Below are 25,010 nucleotides of genomic sequence, written 5' to 3'. Positions count from 1 at the left end.
GCTGTCTCCTAGCAACCCATTTCCACAAGGGGAACCAGCAGCAGCAGCCAGGGGAAGGCATGATCACACACAGCTGGTGTGGACACATCACATGCTGTGGTTTTCAGTGATCACATAACATGAGCCTGTGTGGACACGTCCCACTGCTGTTATTTCCCCACACCCATCTTTTTTGTCAGGCACCAAAGACTTCCTTCCCTCTCTACACCTGGCTGCTACATGACTAAGGAATTACTAGAGCACTTTTTGGGGGGGGTCTTCTAGGTAGGCCCACTGGAGAGGTACCCTAACAGTCACGTCCACTGCCCCCACAGAGCTAGAAAAAGCAAGGATGTTCACTGCCCCAACTCTATAATAGCTATTAGGGTTTCCTCTTCAGAAAGTGGGGGTGAAGAAAACGGGGTGAGATTTGACTTGGCAGCTTAGGGGAAAAAAAGATCCAAAAGAAGAGTAACCAGTTTTTCTCTTGACTAAAAGCCAGATGCCCTTAACAGCACAACCTCCTAGGGGCCAGGGATGCCAAAAGTGATTCGGGACTCTGATGTCTGATATGGTTCTTCAGTGTTTCTTTTGTTATGTTGTGGTAATTCCTTCCTTGGAGGAGAGGTAAGCCCTGTCTACCTCTAAGGGCTCGATGACAAGACAAGGCACAATCCCACCAAAGTCCAGTGCTGCCAGTGCGCTCAGTGGAGTTCAGGAAGACGAGGGGTCAGTTACAGGGTGTGGACGTGCCTCCGATCACTGGCTACACCAGGAAAGCCCTGCTTAGCAGGATGAGGGGGTCCCATCCCCACAAAGGTGTAGCCCCCAATCCAACACCTCCTATGGGGAACTGAGGAAAGCCCTGACGGGTAGAACGGGGCTCAGCGGGATGGCGAGACCTTCCCTTGGGTGTGAATGTCGACCGTCCGTGCAAAGAGGAATACCTGTGAAGGACCAGTTAGTGAGTGCCAAACGCTCATAGCAACCGCAACTTCATTCTCCCAAACGTTTGCAGCGAAGACTGACTATAGACACCTGAGACTTCCGCTTCCTGTTCTGTCCACAATAAACAGAGGTTCTGAGGCAGTGCTGTGGTTGGGACCGCTCCGTGCGAGCATCCACAGCTCATCTGACTCCAGCGTTTTTGTGGGAGTCTTACCTTCCTCCCTTGCCTGCTTGTTCCGAGTCAAGCCCCAGTTGTGTTCCCTGGTGTGTGCATGTGTGTGTATGCGTGCGTGTGTGCGTGTGTGCACCTGTGCATACATCCGTGTGTGCCACCTGACTCCAGCTTTTCTGTACCTGTGTCGATCCTCTGTTCATTCCCTCATTGTTGAGGTCAAGAAGCAGCAGAGCTGTCTGCTGGCTGCACTCTCTTCTTCCCTGGTGTGTGTGTGTGTGTGTGTGTGTGTGTGTGTGTGTGTGTGTGAGAGAGATGTATGTGTGTGTGGTGTGCGTGAGTGTGTGTGTGTGAGTGTGTGTGTGTGTGTGTGTGTGTGTGTGTGTGAGTGTGTGTGTGAGTGTGTGAGTGTGTGTGTGTGTGTGTGTGTGTGTGTGTGTGTGTGTGTGTGTGTGTGTGTGTGTGTGTGTGTGAGTGTGTGTGTGTGTGTGTGTGTGTGTGTGTGTGTGTGTGTGTGTGTGTGTGTGTGTGTGTGTGTGTGAGAGTGTGTGTATATGTGTGTGTGTGTGTTGTGTGTGTGTGTGATGTGTGTGAGAGAGAGAGAAAGTGTGTGTGTGTGGGAGAGAGAGAGTGGGGTTAAACTCTCTACAAGCCCATTTGGGGTGCTATTTTGCCAGGGCAGGGCACAGCCGAATGCTCAAACATGGCAAGTTGCTTGGTTCTGAGGACAGCCGTGCATAACAGGTTAGCTCTTCAGTGGAGGAAACTAAAATAATAGGTGAGACTTGCTAAGAGAAAACTTCTGGTCTAGAGAACATAATCTCCAGCCTGGGTGGACCTAACATTCCAAACGGGCCTGGTCAATTACCTGGCCAAGGGACCCACCCGCCGGAAGGTAGGCTTACCTTAAGCCATGGTAAAGAGAGGTATGGGGTAATGAATTCTTTGTCTTAAGGCCCTCTTTCCTACCCAAGGTAGTTAGCTCGCTTTTGGGTTGGTTGGTTTTGTTTTGTGTTCTTGAGGCTGTGGCTGCCCTGAAATTCACTCCATAGTGAGACTAGGCTAGCTTTGAACTCATAGAGATCTCTGACTGCCTTTGTCCCCAGAGCGCTAGGATTAAAGGCATGCAAGGTGGAAGATACCAGGATCTCCAAGGAAATTGCAGATAAAGGTAAAAAATGCACGATGGGGTGGGGGTGGGGACATCCTCTTAGAGATGGGGAGGGAGAATGGGATGAGGAGCACACATCAGGAGGGGGATAATGACTGTAAAAAAAGATTTAATAATAATAATCAGTATATTATTATTATTATTATTATTATTATTATTATTATTATTAATGATGGTGTTTGGGTTATGCTGGAAGTTGGATGAGGATGAAACCTGTAGCCAGCTTGAAGTGAATGCAGGATCTGGGTCCATAGCTCCACAGGTGTCCATGGTGACCTCACGCAGCTTTCTGGCAGTTCTGATTGGGGAAATCATACCAACCTGCCTGTTTATAAGAAGGACCTGACACAGGACACCACCCAGAGAGGGAATCAGGATGCGACAGACAAAGCATTTGAATTTGGAGCGTAAAGAACCTCCGTAAGTGGGAGTGGAACTCGGGCTGGCTATGACATGCAAGAAACTCCTTCCTTAGCTTTTGCCAACAGCCTTGACCGAGGAGGAAACACATTCTGCATCTGAAGAGCACCCTGACCCTTGGCACAGGGCAGAAGGAAGTGGCCTGCAGAGCAGCCTTTCCAGCTCAAGGAAGCTGACCGTGCTATGTCTTAAGGCTTTTCTGTTTCTGTGTTATGTAGCCACATCTGTGAAGGAAACTCATGTCTAAGAGCACCCCGACCTTTGACACTCTAAGGACAGGTGGAAGTGATCTTTACCACAGATGACCCTTTCGGTAAGTTGGATGGGCTTTTCTGTTCCCGTGTGTTTTATTTCCATACTTCCTGATCTTGTTCTCCCTGATAATAATCAAGTTAGGCATTCCATTTCCTCGTAAGTCGATGATTTCCATCATGGTTGGATGACCATATAGTGCCTGTGTATGCAGTTGCCTTTAATAAAAACGCAGCAGCTGACATAATCTGGATCCCTAGAGATTCCCCCATGAGCCACCATGTTTGGTTTGGCTGGGTCCTAACGCCTGCTTCTTCAACCCCACACTCTCTAAGCCTGTTTTGCTTTGAGACAGAATATTCTCTTAAGACTCCTTTTATTCTAAGCTTGTTATTTACCCCGTCTCCTGATATCCTTGCATCCTGGGTACCCTTACTGTTTCTTTGTTTGTTTCCAGTGACGGTGACATAGACAGGCTACCAAAAAAGAACATGGTGATGTCATCCCATTCCGTTTTTTTTTTTTTTTTCTCTCTCTCTTTTAAGCTGTTTTTCTGTGGTCTATATTTATCTTAGTTATTGTTCTGTTGCTGGTGTGAGAGACACTGTGGCCAGGAAATCTCTTATAAAAGGAAGCCTTTTATTGGGTGTTTGTGTACAGTTTCATTGGGTCAGTTTGTGATCATTATGGTGGGAAGCAGACAGTCTTGGGACTGGAGCAGTAGCTAAGAGCTTTACATCCTGATCTGTAGGCACCAAGAAGGGAGAGACAATAGTGGGCCTGGCATGGACTTTTGAAACCTCAAAATCACCTCCAGTGACACACCTCCTTCAACAAGGCCACACCTCCTAGTCCTTCCCAAACAGTTCTTCTAACTAGGGACCAACAGATCTGTGACTGCCTTGTGTTTTCTGTATGATTTACCTGGGAACTTACAAAGCCCTGTTATTTAACAGTATGTACACTGATCATATTTGCCCTAATGGCATTTGGCCTTGAGACTCTGCGGGGAGTAGGGTTCCACTTACGTATCTATGGTGACGCCGCCATCCATTCTGGGTGAGGACTTTACAGTGCAATTGCTTTGAGGTCACCCACGCTTCTGACAGTGACCCCCTCACCTGTGCTCTGTAAGTAAGCCAGATAAATTTACTGGCTCTCTAGGGTGAACTTTGGTGAAGTTGAACTTTGGTTTGTCACTGAGACCTTAGGAAAAGGGGAAACATCAAAATTCTCACAACAGGTGGCAAATTGGCAAATGTTCCCATGTCTTGGGGCATTAAGAAAGAAGCATGGTGTCAGTTGAACAGTTGTACACACCTTTAATCCCAGCACTTGTGGATCTTTGATCGAGACCAGCATGGTTACATAGTGAGTTTCAAGCCAGCCAGGGATAGATCAAAAGACATTATGGTTTTTGGTTTGTTTTTTCTTTTTAAAAATTTATTTATTTATTATATGTAAGTACACTATAGCTATCTTCAGACACACCAGAAGAGGGCATCAGATCCCATTCCAGATGGTTGTGAGCCATGTGGTTGCTGGGAATTGAACTCAGGACCTTGGGAAGAGCAGTCAGTGCTCTTAACCGCTGAGCTATTTCTCCAGCCCCTGGGTTTTCAATAATCAGATATGAAGGTCTATATTAATGTGGTCAGAGGGATTAAGAAGGGATAATATTTTGCCTCTTCTAAGGTCAACTAGGTCCTAGGGGACTGAGACGAGGCTTAAAATGAAACGTCCTGTTGTCCAGAGAAGCGGCAGAGCTCCCATCCAGTGGATTCTAAATTAGAGTCCAGTCTACAGAGAGGAGGTTTGTGTTAGTATGCTGAAACACCATAACTAAGGTAAATTATGGAAAACATAGTTCGTTTTAGTTTATGGTTCCTGAGGTCTCCTTCCACGGTGGTTGGGGAGTACGGCAGCAATCGGCAGGCATGCAGCTGGGGTAGCAAGCTCAGACCATCTGCTTTGGTATGCTTGCCTAGCGTGTTTTGGGTCACCTTTTTTTTTTACAAGAATGAATTGCCTTGTGGGGTTACTTTCGTTTTGTTGCTGTGTTCCTATGACCCTGAGATTCTTATTTATCTTTGTTTTAAAAAACTCGGTCTCGGAGTGCTGGGGTTACAGTTGTGCGCCATCACACCCAGTTTTGAGATTATTCCTTTCCAACAATTGTTCGAAGTCAGGCCGGGCAGCATAGTCGGCACGTCTTTGGGCTCCATAGAGAGCACGGAGCAATCCACGTGACCCCTGTGTCCAAACAAAACAAAACTCCAACAAAAATAAACGAAAATCGTGCCCTCTTTACTATCTCACACCGTACACACCAAGACACGCAGATGCACTTCGGGACGGAACTGAGCAAGTTCACTGCAATCCGCGAATGCGAGTGATACACTTCAGGCAGCTTCGTGTTCCCATACCTTTGCCTATTAGCAAAATGAAGACAGCCCACCTCTCCCCCCGCCTCCCGGCCTGGAGTAATTCTGTCCCTGCCGCGCCGCCGTTGCGTGCGGGGTCAGAGGTCACGGCGGCGTTAGTGGTGACGTGGTTTTCTGCTTTCACCCGGAAAGCCCGGCGTTCGCAACGCGGAGCCGGCGTCCCGTTGGCGCGCTCTGGCCTGTCTTCAGGTTGTCGCTTTCCCCCGAGGAGCCGCTCGCTGTCTCTGGAGCGGCGGAGAGGATGGTGCGGGGCAGTCCGGGGCCCGCCGCGCGCCGCCGCGAGTGAACAGGGCCAGGCCGCGGGCGCCCGCGGAGCCGCGGGTCTGTGGGGCGGTGAGTAGGAGACAGGGTCGGGGGTCGGGATCGCGGGCGCGTGGGCCGGGACTAGGGACCCTGAACCCGGGGCCCACGGGCGTGCTGGTCGGGTCAGTGCGCAGGTTCCTCCATCCACCTCAGCTCCTCTCACCTCTATATTTAGCTGGTCCAGTCCTGCTCCATCCTCCTGAGGCCTGAGGCCTGCGGAGTCCTGCTCCCCGAGCCAATATTTATTAGGTCGTCTAGATAAGGGAGGGTGGAACTGCTAGGGTCCTTTGCAGTTTTTAGAAAAAAACTGATTGTTTCGAAAAATGTCTTAAATGATGTGTTTGTGTCTGTTTGTGCACGTGAGTGCAGATACCCACGGACTCCAGAAGAGGGCGTTGTATTCCTGGAACCAGAGTTACACGCCATTGTTAGCTGCCTGATGATGTGGGTGCTGAGAACCTAACTCTGGTCTTCGGGAATAGCAGGTGTTGTTCTTAACGCCCGTGGCCATCTCTCCAACCTCCACGTATGTGAATGTGTGTGTGTGTTTGTGTGTGTGTGTTCAGTTTTAGATTTTTAACTTTGGGTGGTGTTGATTGATCTCCGGGTGGAGAGAAGATAGGAGGTAGCCGCTCATTTACACAAACCCAAAACAGAGTAGTGGAATTCTGTGCGTTGTAATCTTAGATATATCCAAAACAGGGTTTAATTCAGCCCAGAGTGGCTAGGATTTCCTTATGTAGATAAGGCTCCTCACCATCAACACTGAATCTTCCCTTTAACACCCGCTGATTCACACTCAGTAGTTCAGAGATAAAGGCGTGTGCCACACTGCCAAGGTTTAACAGGGTAATCACGGTTTAATTGGTTTTAATCTGAATACTGGAACGGTATTGTTTTGGTTTAATCTGAATACAGAAGACGGGGTTCTCATATAACAACCTAGGATAGTCCAAACTCACTATGCAGTGGAGGCTGACCTTGAGCTCCTGATTTTCTTAGCCTTCCTCATGGCATGGCAGGTGTGCACCACCATGCCGGTTAAGCCTGGCTAAAATAGAGTTTCTTTTTTTTTTTTTTTTTTTTTCTTTTCTTTTTTTCGGGGCTGGGGACCGAACCCAGGGCCTTGCGCTTGCTAGGCAAGCGCTCTACCACTGAGCTAAATCCCCTAAAATAGAGTTTCTTAAAAGACAGTTTCCACTGTGTAGTTCAGGCTGGCCTCCAACTCTCTGTGTAGCTTGAAGTTGTGACTCTCCTGCCTCAGCCTCGTGTTGGGGTGTTAGCTGTGTGTCGGCAGGCCCTGCTCAAAAACAGTAGTGGTAGGCTGGTGGCGAGGCTGGTCAATATTGAGACTGGGTGGAGGGTGATTTCTCACCTGTCCTCATAGTTTATAACACAACAAATCAGTGATTTCCACACACTGTAAGACACGCAAGCTGGGGGTTGGGGATTTGGCTCAGTGGTAGAGCGCTTGCCTAGCAAGTGCAAGGCCTGGTTTCAATCCCCAGCTCCGGGAAAAAAAAAAAAGACACACAAGCTTTAGTTCTCCGGATGAGAGAACCCAGGGGTGTGGGTTTAACATCATGGAAATAAACTGAAGCCATGTCGCAGTTCTGGGACTTGTATCTTCCCAGGATTCTGTCGTTGCTTTTCTTTGAACGTTCTCAGGAGTGTACTGTTTTACACCTCCATGCTTCCTTTTGACCTGTCTTTCCTCGTCTAGTGCTCTCCTCCTCCTCTGTACACGAGCAGTAGAGAAAACTGGTCCCGTTGGGGTGTGCAGCGGGGAAAGAGAGCACGCTGCAGGGGTGGTGGACCTACAGGATGGTTTTTGTCAGAATTCCAGTTATGGGCCAGACCCAGTGGCACCTGCCTGTAGTCCCAGATCCTTTCGAGCTGCCATTGTGGGGTTGGGACCCTAATCCAGGTGCCCTGGAAGAGCTGAGCCTTCTTTCCATCCCCACAAAACTTTATTCTCAGACAACGAATATGTTTTTTGAAGTCAGTGTCTCTGATGATATAATCGGTGTGTCCAAGGCATGTGGAATGGATTGGTGGGAAGCCCTCTGACTGGCCCTGGACTGAGTTAAATGAGAGTCCATCTCTGCCACTTACAAGTCTGCTTGTATCATTGTATGTTACCTAAGCTGTTTTGACTCAGTTTCTCACGTCTGTAGGATAGGGACACGGATACTGATACCCTCCTAACAGTGTTGGAGAGATTAAAATACCCACTCAGTGTATGTTAAGTAGTGGTTATGGTGCCTAGTGCATGGCATATATTAAGTAGTTATTTTCTCCTTAGCTTGTTGTAATCTGGTTTTGCCACAATCCACAGTTATTTTTGTGAAAGAGAGTTTTTGTTTGTTTCTTTTTTAAATTTATTTATTTTTTTTAATTTATTTATTTTATGTATGTGAGTACACTGTAGCTGTCTTCACACACACCAGAAGAGGGCATCAGATCCATCACAGATGGTTGTGAGCCACCATGTGGTTGCTGGGAATTGAACTCAGGACCTCTGTAAGAGCAGTCAGTGCTCTTAACCACTGAGCCATCTCTCCAGTCCCTGAATTTATTTATTTTATGTATTTGAGTACAGTGTCTTGTTGCTATCTTCAGACACACCAGAAGAGGGCATCAGATCCCCTTACAGATGGTTGTGAGCCACCATGTGACCTCTGGAAGAGCAGTCAGTGCTCTTAACCACTGAGCCATCTCCCCAGCCCTGAAAGTTTTTGATTGTTATTGACATCTTTCAATTTCTTTTCTCTGAATGTTTGGATATAGTATTTAGTTTGTACATGTGTGTGTGCACACCATGGCATGCACATGGAGGTCAAAGGACACATAGGAAGTCAGCTCTCTCCCTTCTTTATGTGGTTCCATATCCAGGCCACTAGGGTTGCATGTCAAACACCTTTACCCCTGGGTAATCTCAACAACCCTTCTTTATTTCATAGTTAAGTGTTTTAAATGTTCCTAAGTCAAGCAGCTCAGTAGGTAAGCCTTTGTTTTTAAGCCGTGGTTAGGAGGTTAGAAATAGTGTTGTAGAAGCACTGGTGTCTACGGTTAATTCTGTCGAGTGTCACAAAGCTGTCCCACATCCTTCCAAGTAGCTTGTGTCCTAGAACCTGAGGGCTGTTGGAGCTGCCTTCTGCACAGTTGGCTGCTTCTTGCCCGCCCGCGTTGTCTGCAGGTTGGCTTGGTTCTGAGTGAGTGAAGTACTCTAGTAGCACACTGGTGACCTGTATTTGTCTTCCTTCTGTGCTTGTGGAGTCAGCGCTTGGCTCTCTCTGGTGTCCCTCGCCTCAGTCCTTGGACTTTTTTTTTTTTTCCTTTTTCTTTTTTTCGAAGCTGGGGACCGAACCCAGGGCCTCTACCACTGAGCTAAATCCCCAACCCCAGTCCTTGGACTTTTTAGAAGCTATTCCCAGCCTTCATTTCTCACTCCCTGATTGGAATGGACTTAGGGAAAGAGGCCAGCCAGAGCGCCCCCCACCCCCCATGAAATGCAGAGCTTGCTTGCTTATTTGTTTTTGTTTGTTTTTCAAGACAGGGTTCCTCTTGGGGTGTTGGTGGGTGCTGAGAGATGGCTCAGAGGTTAAAAGTACTGGCTGCTCTTCCAAAGGTCCTGAGTTCAATTCCCAGCAACCAATGGTGGCTCACAACCATCTGTAATGAGATCTGGCACCCTCTTGTGATGTGTCTGAAGATGGCTACAGTGTACTCGTGTGCGTGTGTGTGTGTGTGTGTGTGTGTGTGTGTGTGTGTGTGTGTATTCATATATATATTACACACACACATATATGTATATATACATATATATATATGAATGAATGACAGAGTTTCTCTGTATAGCCCTGGCTATCCTGGACCAGGCTGAGCTCGAACTCAGAGAGATCTGCCTGCCTCTGCCTCCCCAGTGTTGGGAAGTATGTACCCCTACCATCCAGCTTGTATTTTTATTTAAAAGTAAGGCTTAATTCTTGAAAGAATACAGAAACTTTTTTTTTTTTAACTTAAAGGAAAGTCTTACTATGTAGCACTGACTGGCCAGAAACTTTATAGACCAGACTGGCCTCAAACTCACAGAGATTGGCTGGCCTACCTTTGCCCAACTCCTGATTGCTGGGATTAAAGTGTATGCCATGCCTGGTTCAGAAACCTTGGACCTCTTTGCTGATAAAGACATAAAAGACAGACAGCCTCTAATTTCCTATTTGAAAATGAGTGGCTTTGAGTTTTGTGAACTATTTGGAGTCTTGATAGTTTTGTTCAAAAATGCTTTTATGCCAGGCATGGAGTTGCTCCCTTGTATTTTAGTAGTATGTAATCCCAGCTCTTGAAAGGTGGAGGGAGGCAGGAGAATCAGTTCAAGGCCTGGACTACGCATTATTTAGGAATGGTTTACTGTAGAACAGAACACTAAAACTTCTTGCTCCCACTTAACTATAACTTAGTACCTTTCCCCATCCTTACCTGGTTCTAATCTGTTTGCTGTAAAGATAGTTTGAGTCAGACAGGTAAGATTATTTCCCTACTCTTGAGAGATTTACAGTTGGGAATACCAGACAAGTGGAAAGTTTCAGAGGTGCAGGCTTTGAGCTGCCCTGGGTTCAGCTCCCAGCACTAATGGGTGTGGTGGTGCATTCCTGAAATGCCAGCTTGTGGAGGTAGAGGCGGGAGGATCAGAAGCTCACAGTCCTCCTTGGCTACAGTTCTAGTCCAGCTGAGTTATTAAACAACAATAAAACCACTAATAAAGGCTGGAGAGGAGCCTCAGAGGCTCAGAGGCTTGTACTCTGCAGAGGACCTGCCCTAGGTCCACTGCCATGTGAGCAGGCTGACCACCACCGAGAACTCCACCTTTAGGGGATCATTGCTCTTTCCTGGCCTCCAGTTACCTACACACATGTGCGTACTCACACAAACATACAAAGATACACAAATAAAATAAATCTTAAAGTAATTCTACACCATGATGTTTAAAAGCCAGTATAAAATGGATAATTTCTTATAATACCTGTTTTATCAAATTTAACTCACCAGAAGTAAAAAGAAAGACATACAGGCATTTAAAAATCATTAAAGTAGCTAAGATAGCCTCCTCAAAATAGAAAACAAATACTTGGTAGACTCATGATTTTCTGGCCAAAGTCAGTCAAATTTCTAAGAAGTAGAAGTGCATTTTATTCCTGGTAGCACAGCCCTTTAATCCAAGTACTTGGGAGGCAGAGGCTGGTGGATTTTGTGATTCCGGAGCCAGCTTCATATACATAGGAAGTTTCAGACCGTCTATGCTACACAGGAAGATCTTGTTTCAAGAATTTTAAAAAAGAAGGAAAAAAAGATAGCTATGCAAAATGCCAAGTTAGTCTTATCTCATTTCTGAATACATAGAAAAACAGGGTGTAAAGGAGCAAATATATTATCCCAGTAGCTTTAAAGGCCTTGGTCAGGAGCTGGGGTATAGTTCTGTGATCTATCATGTGTTCTCCCCCTAACACCAGAACAAAACTCTTCAATTCTCAGTCATACCAAAAGCACCCAATGCAATCAGCAGGAAAAAGATTAATCAGATTATTTATGTTAACAGAGTAAAAGACAAAAATTGATTGTTTAGACATTGCAGATGAATTATTCATTGAAGTATAGTATTTGGTTGAATTCAATAGCTATTTATCAAACAAGAGGTCTTAGGTTAAATCCTCAGAACCAAGAGAAAAACAAGCAGGCATGGTAGCATATGCCTATAGTCCCAACACTTGGGAAACAGAGGTGGCAAGCTCAGGGTCCAAGGCCAGCTTGAGATACAGGAAACCCTGTCATAACCTTTTTCCCCATTAAAAAAAAGAAATAACAGTATAGTGAAAATCATTTGTAAACTTCTAAGAAGAGTTGAGTACTTCTTCACACTCAAGAGAAGTCTTCCGCTGTAGTCAGGGCTCTGACATTGTGATAGACACCATTAACAAGGCAGGGTGGGGTAGAAAAGGTTCATTTGGCATCCACTGCAGATCATCGAAGGAACTCACACAGGGCAGGAACGTGGAGGCAGGAGCTGATGCAGAGGCTGTGGAGGGTGCTGCTTACTGGCTCGCTGCTCACGGTTTGCTCAGCCTGCTTTCTCCTAGCATCCAGTGGTGGCACTGCCCACTCGCACATTGATCATTAACCAAGAAAATGCACCACAGGTCTGCTCACTGGCCAGTCTAATCGGGACCTTTTGTTCATTAGCGTCTCCCTCTTCTAGGAGAGTCAAGTTGACAGAAAACTAGCAGCACAGCCTCCCATCAGAGGCCTGTGCTGAGTCCAGGTTTTTTTGGTTTTTTTTTGGTTTTTTTTTGTTTGTTTTTTCTTTTCTATTTTTTGGAGCTGGGGACCGAACCCAGGACCTCTACCACTGAGCTAAATCCCCAACCCCTGAGTCCAGGTTTTACAGTGAGGCTTTGCAAAGCATTTTAGTGAAACTCAGAAGTGAGGCGAGAGTTTTATGACAGCTACTGCTGTCTCATTGAAGAGGAAAGGGATTCAAAAGAGGCAGTGCTGGTGCTCTGTTCTCAACTGTGGTTATCTGCATAGACACCCAAGAGAGGCCACAGGCAGCTCACAGGCAGGGGAGGCCGCTCATGCAGCTCAGTGGTGCAGCACTTGATTAGCCTCTGCAGGCAGAGCAGCAGATAAAGTCTCATGTGCGCATGAGCTAACAATGATAATAATGCACCGTGTGCGAGGTCCTTCTGTGCCTGCCTGCCTGCCTGCCTGCCTGCCTGTCTGTCTGTCTGTCTGTCCGTCAAGTGCTACCTTACAGATGTGTGCGTCCCTGCCTGCCTGTTTACACAGTGCCGCTATGGGAACCAGGGCCTCGTGTATGCTGGGCACGCACTTTCCAAGTGAGCCCACAGCTCCACCGTCCCCTCCTCTTTGTTTTCCTTTTCTAAAAGAACTTTTTACTTTCTTAGAAAGGCTGTCTTTTATAGTTTGGGCCGGCTTTGCGTGTTGCTGAGGAAGAACTTTGACTCCTGGTCTTCTACTTCCTGGAGTCACGGGTGTGCACCACCATGCTTGCCTCTCCAGTCTTCCAAGTGAACCCTCTGCATGGACATGTCCTCAGATTCAGCCTTTGCTCTGCAGGACTTTGACATGAGACTGAAGTGGGCTCCAGCTCAGTGCAGACAAGGCCTGCACTCAGTCCCGTGCTGAATTCGTTGCAGGTTGCCGCTGGTGAGAAGCATGTTCAGCATTAACCCCTTGGAGAACCTGAAGCTGTACATCAGCAGCCGGCCACCGTTGGTGGTTTTTATGATCAGTGTCAGCGCCATGGCCATCGCCTTCCTCACCCTGGGCTACTTCTTCAAGATCAAGGAGATTAAGTCCCCAGAAATGGCTGAGGTCAGTATACTGCTAATGTCTACTTGTGCTGGATGGCCCTGTAGAGACGTGGAGGACAGCTCTTTTTATTTTCAAGGTCTCAGTCTATGCTGCAGGCTAGTCTGAAACTTCCTGTGTATTGGGTGGCCTGGACCCTGATGTGCTCTCCTGCCCCAGCCTCCTGAATGCTGGGATGATGTGTCATGTCTAACCAGACCTGGACAGTTCTTTCTGAGACAAGGTCTCCGGAAGCCCAAGCTGGCCTTGAACTCCACATCCTCTTGGCTCTGCCATTCAAGGGCATGCAGATAGTAGATACGTCAGCAAAAGACATACTTATGTAGAACTTCCTGTCTTTTTTCTTGTGACTTTAGGGAATACCTAGTTATTTTAAGTAATACTCTCAGTTTTAAGTAGACTTTCAGTAGAGAAACATGCATTTGGGAGAGTGTATTTATAAAACAAACGCTGGATATGGTGGTGCACTCCTGTGATCCCAGCACTGGGGAGACTGAGGCAGAAGGAGGGTGAGGTCAAAGCTGTCCTGGACCGTGTTTCAGAAGGGTCTGAAGAGAGAGTGTTCAATGGGCATGGAGAAGGGGAACAGTGAGTGAGAGCGGTGGATAATGAGGTGTGCATCCTGAAGATGCTATGAGGAACCCACCGCCTTGTATGCTAACCTAAAAATCCGAGTCCTAGATCCTAAAGAGAAGTAGAGGACACTTTTACTTCTGGTACAATTCTTTTTCTTTATTATATTTCTCATTGGCTTATTATTTGATTGTTTACATAGTCTCACTGTGCAGCTCTGGCTGTCCTGATATTCTACAGATCAGTCTGACTTCTGCTTCCTAAGTGCTGAGATTAAATGTTTGCACCATCAAGCATATTATTTATGTATTTGTTTATTTTAGATACATATGCATGTTTTGCCTGCATGTGTGTCTGCTATTCATGCATGCAGTGTCCTCAGAGGCCAGAAGAAGATGTTGCATTCTCTGTAATTGGGGTTACAGACAGTTGCAAGCTTTCAGGCATGCGTGTGGTGAACAGCCATACATACGTACAAATACCCATATATTAATGTAAATACATACATCTTAAAACAAAGTTATAAAGTAAATGAGAATTAGTGATTTTAATGTGTCTCTACTTTTGTTTAAGATCCTCTGCCCTCTTTTTCTTCAAAGTAGAGTTTCTCTGTGTAGGCCTGGGTGTGCTGGAACTCACTCTGTAGACCAGGCTGGCCTCGAACTCAGAGATCCACCTGTGTGTGCACCACCTCTGACTGGCTGATTGCTTTTTCTCTTTTCTTTTCTTTTTTTTTTTTTAATTTTTAGTGTCTATGCATGAGTGTTTGCCTGCATGTAATATGTGCGCCATGTGCCAAGGCGCACAAGAGGGGCATCGGATACTCTGGCACTGGAATAGCAGATGGTTGTGAGCCACCACGTGGGTGCTGGGAATGGAACTTGGTTCCCTGTAAGAGTGGCAAGTATTCTTAACCACTGAGGCCTGGAGACAGCCCTCAGTGTGTGTGTTTTGCATTTATTTACTTTATGTGTATGGATGTTTTGCTCCCATTTATGTCTGCACTAATGTGTGGGAAGTGCCAGGAAGCGGGTGTCAGGTCTCTAGGAGCTGGAGTTACAGTTAGTAACTGCCATGATGGGTGCTGGGACTCTCTGGAGTGGCAGTCACCCCAGCAGGCTTCTCTCCAGCCCCTCATGATCCCTTTTTGAGTTTGATTTTGAGACTAGTTGATTTTCCTCTTAATTACAAAATGCTGCATTCTCAACCACTGCAGAGTGTGCAGATCACCAGGGCTAACACAGTTATATCAGCCTGTTCTTCTCAGGATGCTGTGTTGTGACTTGATGGTCAACCTCTAGTCACTCTTTTCCTCTTGTGCTGTGTGGCAGTCCAGGGTCATGGCTGTTTCTGCCTTGGAGATGCTGGGACTTCATACGTCTCTGTTTTATTTTGCTGAAGGATTGGAATACTTTCCTGCTCCGGTTTAATGATTTGGACTTGTGTGTATCAGAAAATGAGACACTGAAGCATCTCTCCAACGATACCACCACACCTGAGAGCACCATGACCATCGGGCAAACCAGATCGTCCACCCAGCCGCCCCAGTCCCTGGAGGAGTCAGGCCCCATCAATATTTCAGTGGCCATTACCTTGACCTTGGACCCTCTCAAGCCCTTTGGAGGGTACTCTCGAAATGTCACACACCTGTACTCCACCATCCTTGGCCATCAGATTGGATTGTCAGGTGTGTGTCAGCTACTTTCCTTTCAGAGTTCTGAGGCAGCAGCCGAGATAGGTTCCATGTTCTGTTGTGTCTCGCTGTCTCTCTTGAGAATTGGACGTCATGAAGTCAAGAAGGACTGGTTGCTGTGCGTCTCACTCAGCCGGGTCTTCAGGTATCACATGCACAGTCTCTTCCTAAAAGCGTGTCAGTCAGGGTGATGGGCCAGACATACAGCTCATGGTTAGAGCTCCGGGCTGTGTGTGTGCGGCCCTGGGTTCCTTTGTAGCACTGGGAGAGGCGAAGTGGGAGGAGAGAAGCTGCAAATGCTGGGTCTCTCTGGCTTCAGTATAATTGCCCTTTGCCCAACATAGGCTTTACTTGCTCGGGTCCATTTATACTTGAACGTTTTTATTATTAAAAACTTGTAATTCGTATATGAATGCTTTGCATGAATGTGTGTGCACTGTATGTTCCTGGTGCCTGCCAACATCAGAAGAGGGTGTTAGATCCTCTGGGTCTGTAGGTACAGATGACTGAGCTGCTGTGTGAGTCCTACGAACTGAACCCAGGTCCCCTGCAGGACCTCAGCTCTTACCTGCTGAGCTTCTCTCCAGCTCTGTTTGAGAAGTGAAGGCAAATGTAAGGATGCTGTATTAGGTCCCAAAGGCCGTGGGGCCAGGCTCGGCAGTGTACATAGTGATTAGCCACCCCAGCATGTCAGGGAGCAAAGCAGAAGGATGGTGAGTTTCAGGCCCTGCCTCAAGAAACAAACAAACAAGCTGCTGGCACATGCCTTTAATCCCGCCACTCGAGACAGGCAGGGGATCTGCGAGTTTGAGGCCATCTGGTGGTCTACATAGCAAGTTGTAGGGTAGCTAGGGCTACACATTAAGACCTTGTCTCAAAGAACTGGAAGAGCTTGAAGGAGCCAAGACCCCCATATGTACAGCAATGCCAACCAACAGGCTTCCAGGGACTAAGCCACTGCCCAAAGACTATACATGGACTGACCCTGGACTCTGACCTCGTGAGGGTGCAATTAGAGGCACCAGTGGAAGGGAAGCCCTGGGTCCTGCTAAGACTGAACCCCTAGTGAACTAGACTGTTGGGGAGAGGGCAGCAATGGGGAGGTTGGGAGGGGAACACCCATAGGGGGAGGGGGAGGATGTTTGCCCGGAACCGGAAAGGAATAACATTATATAAAAATACTCAAGTTAATAATAATAATAAAAATCCTTAAAAAAAAAAAAAAAAAAAAAAGACTTTGTCTCAAACAAAAAACAAAACAAAAACCAGAGAAATAAAAAAGAAAGTTCACAGTGGTGCATGAGGTAGAAACAGGAGGACCGGAAGTTCAGGGTTATCAGTATTGAGTCTGAGGCCAGCACATGTTACTATAAGAACAAAGGACATCTTTGAAGCATAACATTCCACACTGTCTTACTGTGCTCGTTTTGATGGCAGTGGGGTCATATAGCCAGCGTCCACTTAAAACATAAGCTAAGTCACTATGAGCAGTTCATCTGTCTAATGTCAGTTTCACACACAGAGAATAGTGATTGTGCTGCTGTGTATTCCTCTCTGTTTATGACACAGGGGTAAATATGTGCTGACTGTGAAAGTTAGGCTTCTGGTCAACATCAAACTAAATTGGTTGTTAAGTTTGGGGAGTCAGGGATTACACTCGGTTCTTTGTGTGGGAGTCAGCACTCCATCCCCATGTTGTTCAAGGCATAATGTGTTTAGAAACACATCTATGAATAGGTATGTTGTGCTGGCGCTTCTGTGGGAGTGCACAAGTGCTATACCTATGCATAGATGTGTTTGTAAACATATGTAGGTTCCTAGGATTAATTTTAGGTCATCTGATAGGTTATTTCTCTACCAGTGAAATGAGCCAATTCAAGCATGATTAGATTATATTAAAGGCAAGTTGATTGGGAAGTTGCTCTCTAGGCGAGTTCACTGGCCTCAAGGACTGTGGCCTGAGGTATCACCATGGCGGGGCGGGGTGGGGTGAGGCATACTCCCAGAGAGAGAAGAGGAGAACAGAATATTTGGATTATATAGGGAGGGGCAGGGAATGCCAGGTAGGGACTGAGGGATGCTGGAGGCCTGGAGGCCAGGTCTGCTTAGATGCGTAAGATAGCACCTCCATCCCTTGTCCCAGACTTCACCAACAGCCTTATTTTCCCTTGACCTGATTAGCTGTCATGCTGGCTATATTTACTGTTGTGTGATGCTGGACTCTCAGGCCTGACCTTTTTTTTTTTTTTAATTTAAAATTAAGTATGTTATGTTATATGTGCTGTATCTTGCCTGTTTGTATGTATGGCTAATGTACCATGTATGTACCATGTATATGCCTGGTGCCGTGGAGGCCAGAGAGCACAGGATCCCCTTGGGACTAATGTTATACAGACAGTTGTGAGCTGCTGTGAATTGATTCTAGGGTCCTCTTAACCACTGAGCCATCTCTCCAGCCCCAGGTCTGTACAGTTTTAAATGTCCACAGTTTATTTAACAGTGTGCTAGCTTCTAGGAAGAACTAGAAAAAGCCTCAGACCTGGTGCCTTCAGCCTTGAAATTTGGGGATTATAGAAGAGGCAAAAAATAACAGGAATCAGGCTGGGGGTGTAACTTACTGGTTAAGGGCTTACCTAATGTGTGTAATGCCCTGGGCTTAGGTCCCAGTTCTAACAAGGATAAACCAAACACCAACCAAAGTCCATATACTGCCTAGTTTTATGTCAGCTTAGTACAAACTAGAGTCATCTGGCAAAGGAAAACATAACTGAGAATATACTCCCACTAGATTGGCCTGTGCGTGTGCAGTGCATGTGATGCCGTGGGAGGAGACCAGCATATTGTGGGTGGTGTTACTCCTGGACTGGTGAGCCTGGGTATTATAAATGAGCAAGCCATGGAGAGCCAGCAAGTAAGCAGCACCTCTCCATGACCTCTGTCTGCATCAGCTCCTGCCTCCAGGTTTCTGCCCTGGTTAAGGTCCTACCGTGACTTCCCTAAGCAGTGGAGATGAGCTGAGAGATCTAAACAAACCGACCCTTTCCTCCTCAGGACTTTGGTCATAGTGTTTTATCACAGTAGTGGAAAGCTTATTAAGACAGCTCAGTACTGCAGGGCTTTCAGGGCTCCCTGCTTATGATGTAATAACAAAGACACAGAGACAGACACCTGGGTAGTGTAAGCCTGCTGGCCTGTTTGCTGGGGCAGTTCCTCAGCTAGCCCATCTAACTCAACCAGACTTCCCTGCCACCATGTCTTTCCCCTCTCTGCTGTGTTTCTGTTCTGCCTCCTTCTCTCTGCCTCTCTTCTCTTTTCTTCTCCTCTCCTCCCCTCCCCCTCCCTCCCCTCCCCTTCTCATCTTCTCTGTTCTTCTGCCCCTGTTTCAGCTGCCAGTATTTTATTGTTCAAATGCAACCCTTCTTTCTGATACAAAATAGCTATTAGCATGGTGTGAGATTCTTCTCCCCCCTGGCAGCTTGCCTTTTGGGGCAGGTGATGCCGCTGGTCCAGTAATTAACAATACAGGGATATACCTTCATAGCCAGTCCATACACACAGCATGTGTGGGGGTGGGTTACCCCGAAAGTTCATCGTGAATTAACACTTACAGGGTGCTTAAAATGCTAATTAGGCGCTTGTTAACTGTATCAGTTACTTTTCTGTTGCTGTGTTAAAGCACCGTGAACAAAGCAATTCAAAATTTAATTGGGCTACATGTTCTAGAGGCTCAAGTTTATGATGGCTGATGGTTGGGCAAAAGCATGGCTGCAGGTGGCTGGAGCAGCAGCCGAGCGCTCACATCTTAACCCACAGCAAGAGGCGGCGAGCTCACTGGAAGTGGCAGAGGCTTTCCTCCCCAGATAGTGCTTCTCTGTGTAGCCTTGGCTATCCTGGATCGTGTTCTGTAGACCAGACTGGCCTCAAGCTTAGAACTCTAAGATCCATCTGCCTCTGCTTCCCAAGTGCTGGGATTAGAGGCCTGCATGCCTGCCTCCAGGAGACACCTCCTCCAACAAGGCCACACATCGTCATCCTTCCCAGACAGTTGCACCAACTTGGGACGAGCATTCAAACATTTGAGCCTATGGGGACCATTCTCATTCAAACCACCACATCACATAACACAAAAAGTGCATAGCATGGATTATGACCATGCCTGCTTCTATGTGCTAAGCCTGGGCACAGTAGTTCACTGGTGTAGGGAACATGAGAGTGGAAGCTGGGAAATCTGCAAAGCCTTGCTCGTTCTAAGGGCTGGCTGGACCTTGGAGGCATAAGCTTAGGTTCCCAAAAGCCTTTGTGTAGTCAAGTCCACAAGATGCTGGTGGGGTCCTGCCTGTTGCCTCTGACTATTAAGAGTGGACAGTTGGTGCCATGATAGTAAGGGTACAAATCACTCCTGTGAGTTCTCCTGTGACCTTAGAACATCTTGATTTAGTGCAGGCTTCACTTTGTAGTCCCAAGACCTTCCCTAGGTCTGGTAGACCCTCTGCTTCTCCCTGTGTGTGTGTGCAGAGAGGCATATTCATGGGATATTGCTCGATTCTGAGTGAAGTATCGTTGGTACAGAAAATTACTCCACTCAGGTTGCCCAACTCTGTTCCTGTCTGGGCTCAGGCATGGCTCCCTAGCCCCAGCTGAAGTAGGACCCTTTTGTGAACTTCTTTGTGGCTGGGCAGTTTGGTGATCCTCACAGATCAGGACTGTGGCTTTCAGAAATCCCATAGGCCAGTCGGTGCCTGCTAAGTTTGGCTTCATACTTATTTGAACACCAGCAAACAGTCTATGAATTTCTGCCTGTGTCCACCAATAAACTGCTAATTCTTCCACAGGCAGGGAAGCCCATGAGGAGATCAACATCACCTTCACCCTGCCTGCTGCCTGGAATGCCGATGACTGTGCTCTCCATGGCCACTGTGAGCAGGTGGTGTTCACAGCATGCATGACCCTCACAGCTGCCCCTGGAGTCTTCCCTGTCACCGTGTAAGTGTCCTACACATGTGTAGAGGCCAAGATGACTACTGGCAGGAGTCAGTTCTCTCCTACTGTGTGGGTTCCAGGGACTGAACTCAGGTGGCTAGGCTTGGTGGCAAGCACCTTTACCTTCTGAGCCATCTTGCTGGCTTGAGGGATTATGTAATTTAATCAGAAGTTCTAACTTGTCCCTAAACAGATGTGCTGGTTTGGGGCTGTAGCTCAGTTGGGAGTGTTGGCTTAGCATTTATGAAGCCCTGGGTCTCATTTTCAACACAGGATAAACTGGGCATGTTGAGGCACACCTGTAGTCCCAGCACCTGGAAGGGTGGAGGTGGGAGGGTCAGGAGGTCAGGGCTAGCCTGGGTTACATATGAAACCCTGTCTCAACAAAACAAAACCAGAAAGAGGCCTCACCCCCAAGCTAGTGCTTCAATGGCGTCTGTCCCAGAGGAGCATGGTAATTGTTCCAAATGGCTTATCTCTCCTTTCCTCATGTTGCTCTGTTCAGTGTTGCCGGGTGCTATGTGGAGGGAGCCCAAATAAATGTTTCAGGTCCCTGAGCTGGTCTCTTCCTCTCCCCTGCAGTCAGCCACCTCACTGTGTCCCCGACACATACAGCAACGCCACACTCTGGTACAAGATCTTCACAACTGCCAGAGATGCCAACACGAAGTATGCCCAAGACTACAATCCCTTCTGGTGTTACAAGGGCGCCATTGGGAAAGTCTACCACGCTTTAAATCCCAAGCTCACCGTCATCGTCCCAGATGTAAGTGAGACAAGTCCTCTTTGTGTGTCTGACTGTGTGTGTTTGTACACATGCATCCCAGAACTGAGAGTGTGTGAATGTTTACATACTGGGTTAGCCCAGCCTTGACCGTTCAAGGACCGCAGTTGGTTTGGGAGACTAGATGGTAGAGCTGTGGATACCTTGTACCTTTGTGGCTCGGAGCAGCCTTGGTCCTTAGTTCTGTGTTTTATGCAGAGATCTGTTGTGGTTGTAACCCATAGGGGTCACTGTGAGGTTCCTGTGAGGTCTTATATGCAGAGTATCTGCATAGTGCCATGTTGGCATAGCTAACAGTTCAGGGTACAAAAGGGTATAGAAGTTCATAGGAAGAGGCAAGTCTGTTTCTCTTCTTTTAGACAGTGTCTCACTAAGTAGCTCAGCCCGGCCTGGGAATTGTGATTCTCTTGCTTCAGCCTCTTGAGTGCTGGGATTATAAACTTGTGCCACCATGCCTGGTCCAGAATGTGTGTTTGTCTGGATAGTGGGGCCTACATAGCATTTAACCTCAGAAGAAAGGAAGTGGGGCGGCCCCTGCTGCAGTCAGCAGGCACAGTCGCCACGCTGATGACTTTTGCCCTTGCTTCCTTCCTGAGTGTGCTGCATGGTTTCTTTTTTATTTTTCCCTGGACTGTCCCCTTTTCAGTTTCTGTTCAGTTACGGATGTTGGCAGCCAGGGAGCTGCTAGCATAGGCAGAAGGGAAGGCTGTATGATGGACAAGTTGGATTCCAGAGCCTTCCCTGCCCAGCCACAGCCTTCACCTGTCTCCTGCAGCAGCGCCCTGACTGGCTTGTCAGGCGGTTGTAGAGCCTTCGTGCACTCAGTGGTCTGGGGCTAGAGAGATGGCTCAGCAGTTGGGAGCACTCGCTCTGCAGGGGACCAGAGCTCACCTGCATCAGGTAGTCCCCAGCCCTGAGGACCTGATGCCCTGCTGGCTTCCACGGGCACCTGCACACACGCGGCACATACTCGTGGAGTATTAAGACTGGTCTGGCCTGGTTTATGTATCCCTCAGACCCTGGCTCCTGGGAGCAGAAGCAGGGTGAGTTCCAGGCCAGCCTGTGCTACATAGTGAGTTCTAGGTCAAGCTGTACTCAAGAGGGAGACTGTAAAACGGGCAGTGAGCCATGGATGGAGAGACAGTAATGGGAGGTAGCCACGGTCTCTCCCAACACCCCTCTACTGTGGTTCCATATGAGATCTCAGGAGGGAGGCTAGCCTGTACCCCTTCCTGCCAGGGACGTAGAGAAAGCCGAAGGAGAAGGGATGCTGTCTCGGTGGATGTGCCAGCTGTCCAGTGGAGGAGTGGTGTGTGGGATCAAGAGGACCTGGCAGAGCAGAGCAGAGCAGAGCAGGACCCTGTGGCAGGAGGCGAGCAGCTCCTTGCATGAAGCTCTGGGTCTTCACATACTGACAGCTGGTTCGGTGCTCTTGGAGACCCGTGGAGAGACTGCCTGTTCAAACTACAGAGTTACTATCGAGGGGCTGGAGGTGGGGCTCAGAGATAGGCCAGTGTGTGTGAGGCCGTGGGTTCAATGTGGAGCCCCACAAAGGAGTGAACTTGCTGCGGCCATGGAGCTGCTGTCGGAGTGTCAGTGACGAGTGCGTGTCTGCCTTCCTTGTTCTTCAGGACGACCGCTCCTTAATAAACCTGCATCTCATGCACACCAGTTACTTCCTTTTCGTGATGGTGATAACGATGTTCTGCTATGCAGTTATCAAAGGCAGACCCAGCAAACTGCGGCAGAGCAATCCTGAATTTTGCCCTGAGAAGGTGAGGAGGGGGTGGGTTTGGCTGGCTCCTGCCTACAGGTCTCGACTTCATGATGGGTGTTCTGAAATAGTCCCTGACAGGTCATGTCCCCGGGTGCCTCTTTACCCCAGTCCTTCCTTCAGCATAGGGGTCTGCATCAGACTGCATAGCAGGGCCAGTTAACTAGTGGCTAGGGATGTGGCTTGGTTAGTACAGTGCTTGTCTTGCAAGCATGAGTCCGTGGGCTTAGTCTGCACCACTTTGTAAACCAGACATGATACATGCCTGTATGCCAGTACTTGGGAAGTCGAGGCAGGAGGATCAGGAGTTTAAAGTCATCCTCAGCTCCATAATGAGTTTGTCAGCCCTGGCTACCTGAATTCTTGTCTCAAAAAACAAATCCAAGGTCAGGAATGGTGGCACACACCGTTAATTCCAGTTCTCAGGAGGCAGAGGCAAAGAAATCAATTAGTTCAAAGACAGCCTAGTCTATATAAAGTATCAAGCCAGCAGGAGCTATGAAAAGAATTCATGTGCTCACTGCTTCAGTGAGATCCTGTCTCCAAGATGGGTGGATGGATGGATGGATGGATGGATGGATGGATGGATGGATGGATGGATGGTTAGCTGTCCAAGCATAGCATAAGTGGTTCTGTAGGTTGGCAACTTCTTATAGACTTAGGATTTTGTTCATTCTTCTCCGAGGTGAGGTAGTTTCCTAATTCCCTTGCCAAAAGATAATAGATGTTCATAGTCTGGATGACCTTGTGGCATTGGACTGAGTGCCAGTAGCGCCCTAGTTGACTCAGTTGTCTACTTGCTCTCTTTCAGGTGGCTTTGGCTGATGCCTAATCCCACAGCTCCCCATTTTCTGAGAGACCAAGAACCATGATCATTGCCTGCTGAATCGGCCAGGGCCTGGCCACTCTGTGAATACACGATCTTGCAATGTTGGGTTATTCCAGCCAAAGACATTTCAAGTGCCTGTAACTGATCTGTACATATTTATAAACGTTGATCTGGAAACTGGTCCTGTGGTGCACGTGCTTTGCCCTGGATGCAGCCGGAACCCGTCACCCTCACTGAGGGGCAGGAGGGCACGGACATGGGGTTCTTCCATGAAGTGCCAGGGGGATGTGGGGATCATACCAGAGCTGAGCATGTCGTGTTCCAGCGCCAGCGGCCGAGGTTTGCTGCGGTTCTTGTCTCAGACGCTGTGTGCACCTTTGTCAGGACACTGTTTCAGAAGCCACCATTCCCTCCTGCGGCTCTCACATGTCTCAGTGACCATATAGCGACAGCAGTAATTCCTTCTCAGTTTGCTTGCAAGGAAACTGTTTTTAAAAGAAAAAACAAGCTACATTTTATATTCCCCTAGTTAGGACAGACATGCTTGTCTATCTAGGTCAAAGGTCACGCCCCCAAGGCATTTCTGTAGTGAAGAGCAGAGTTCCGTCTCCACACCGGCCCCTAGGAACTGGAGTGCTTTGCTCCTCTGTGCTCCTGGTAGAGAAGTTCCTGGCTTGAGAAGTGGCAGTACAGGGCTGCGCAGGCTGCCTAACTTCACAAGGCAGAAGAGGTGGCGGGCTGCTGTAATGCTCACAAACAGGGCTTGCTCTTTTTTTCTTTCTAAAATTCGTTTCGCATTCATTTTTGTACATCACACATCTATCTCCAGAAGGAGAATGAACATTATAGGTATATAATGTGGAGCCGGTGCAGGGGAGATCTGAAGGAAGAAGGCATGAGGCGCTGATGGCTGGCCAGTCAAAACCAGAAGCGTTTTCTTTAGGACAGTTGTGACCATCTGGCCCCAGTGCCCTCTCACATTCCCTTTAGGAAAATCACTCACAGTCCCTTCTGCGAGTTACTTGTATTTGCAGTGGTTTTCTATCAATGCCTTGCCTTAACAATGCCCATGCAGTGTTCTTCCAGGCAGTGTTCCAGACTTGCTGGGTGTGAGGATGAATGCATGTTAAGAGCAGCCCTCTGGAGGCCGAGGGAGGAGAATCTCGAGTGCGAGGCTGGCCTGGGCCACATATTGATAGCCTGTCTCTCACAGGAAGAAAAACTACTTAGGTATGTCAGCACTTCTGTCCCGTAACTGTAGGTCTGTCTCAGTTGCAGTTAACTTGCTGTATCCTG

General features: G+C 47.8%; 1 protein-coding gene across 3 annotated transcripts; it reads left to right on the top strand.

The window, feature by feature from the left end:
• The first annotated feature begins 56 nt into the window (after positions 1 to 56).
• On the top strand, positions 57 to 23,895 carry Tmem248 (transmembrane protein 248). Of its 3 annotated transcripts, XM_032886653.1 has the most exons (10): positions 57 to 264; positions 2,206 to 2,270; positions 2,525 to 2,694; positions 2,909 to 3,003; positions 12,907 to 13,084; positions 15,056 to 15,341; positions 20,180 to 20,330; positions 20,910 to 21,093; positions 22,743 to 22,886; positions 23,697 to 23,895. In XM_032886653.1, exons 5-10 carry the CDS (start codon positions 12,926 to 12,928, stop codon positions 23,715 to 23,717), a joined length of 945 nt encoding a protein of 314 aa, XP_032742544.1. In that variant the 5' UTR covers positions 57 to 264; positions 2,206 to 2,270; positions 2,525 to 2,694; positions 2,909 to 3,003; positions 12,907 to 12,925; the 3' UTR covers positions 23,718 to 23,895. The 3 variants fall into 3 exon arrangements, with proteins under 3 accessions (XP_032742544.1, XP_032742543.1, XP_032742542.1); XM_032886652.1 differs by lacking the exons at positions 57 to 264; positions 2,206 to 2,270; positions 2,525 to 2,694 and having other exon boundaries at positions 2,842 to 3,003; XM_032886651.1 differs by lacking the exons at positions 57 to 264; positions 2,206 to 2,270; positions 2,525 to 2,694; positions 2,909 to 3,003 and adding an exon at positions 5,475 to 5,719.
• Positions 23,896 to 25,010: the final 1,115 nt, after the last annotated feature.

Source organism: Rattus rattus, chromosome 16 (assembly GCF_011064425.1).
Source record: "Rattus rattus isolate New Zealand chromosome 16, Rrattus_CSIRO_v1, whole genome shotgun sequence".
NCBI lineage: Eukaryota > Metazoa > Chordata > Mammalia > Rodentia > Muridae > Rattus > Rattus rattus.
This window is presented reverse-complemented; position numbering and strand designations above follow the sequence as displayed.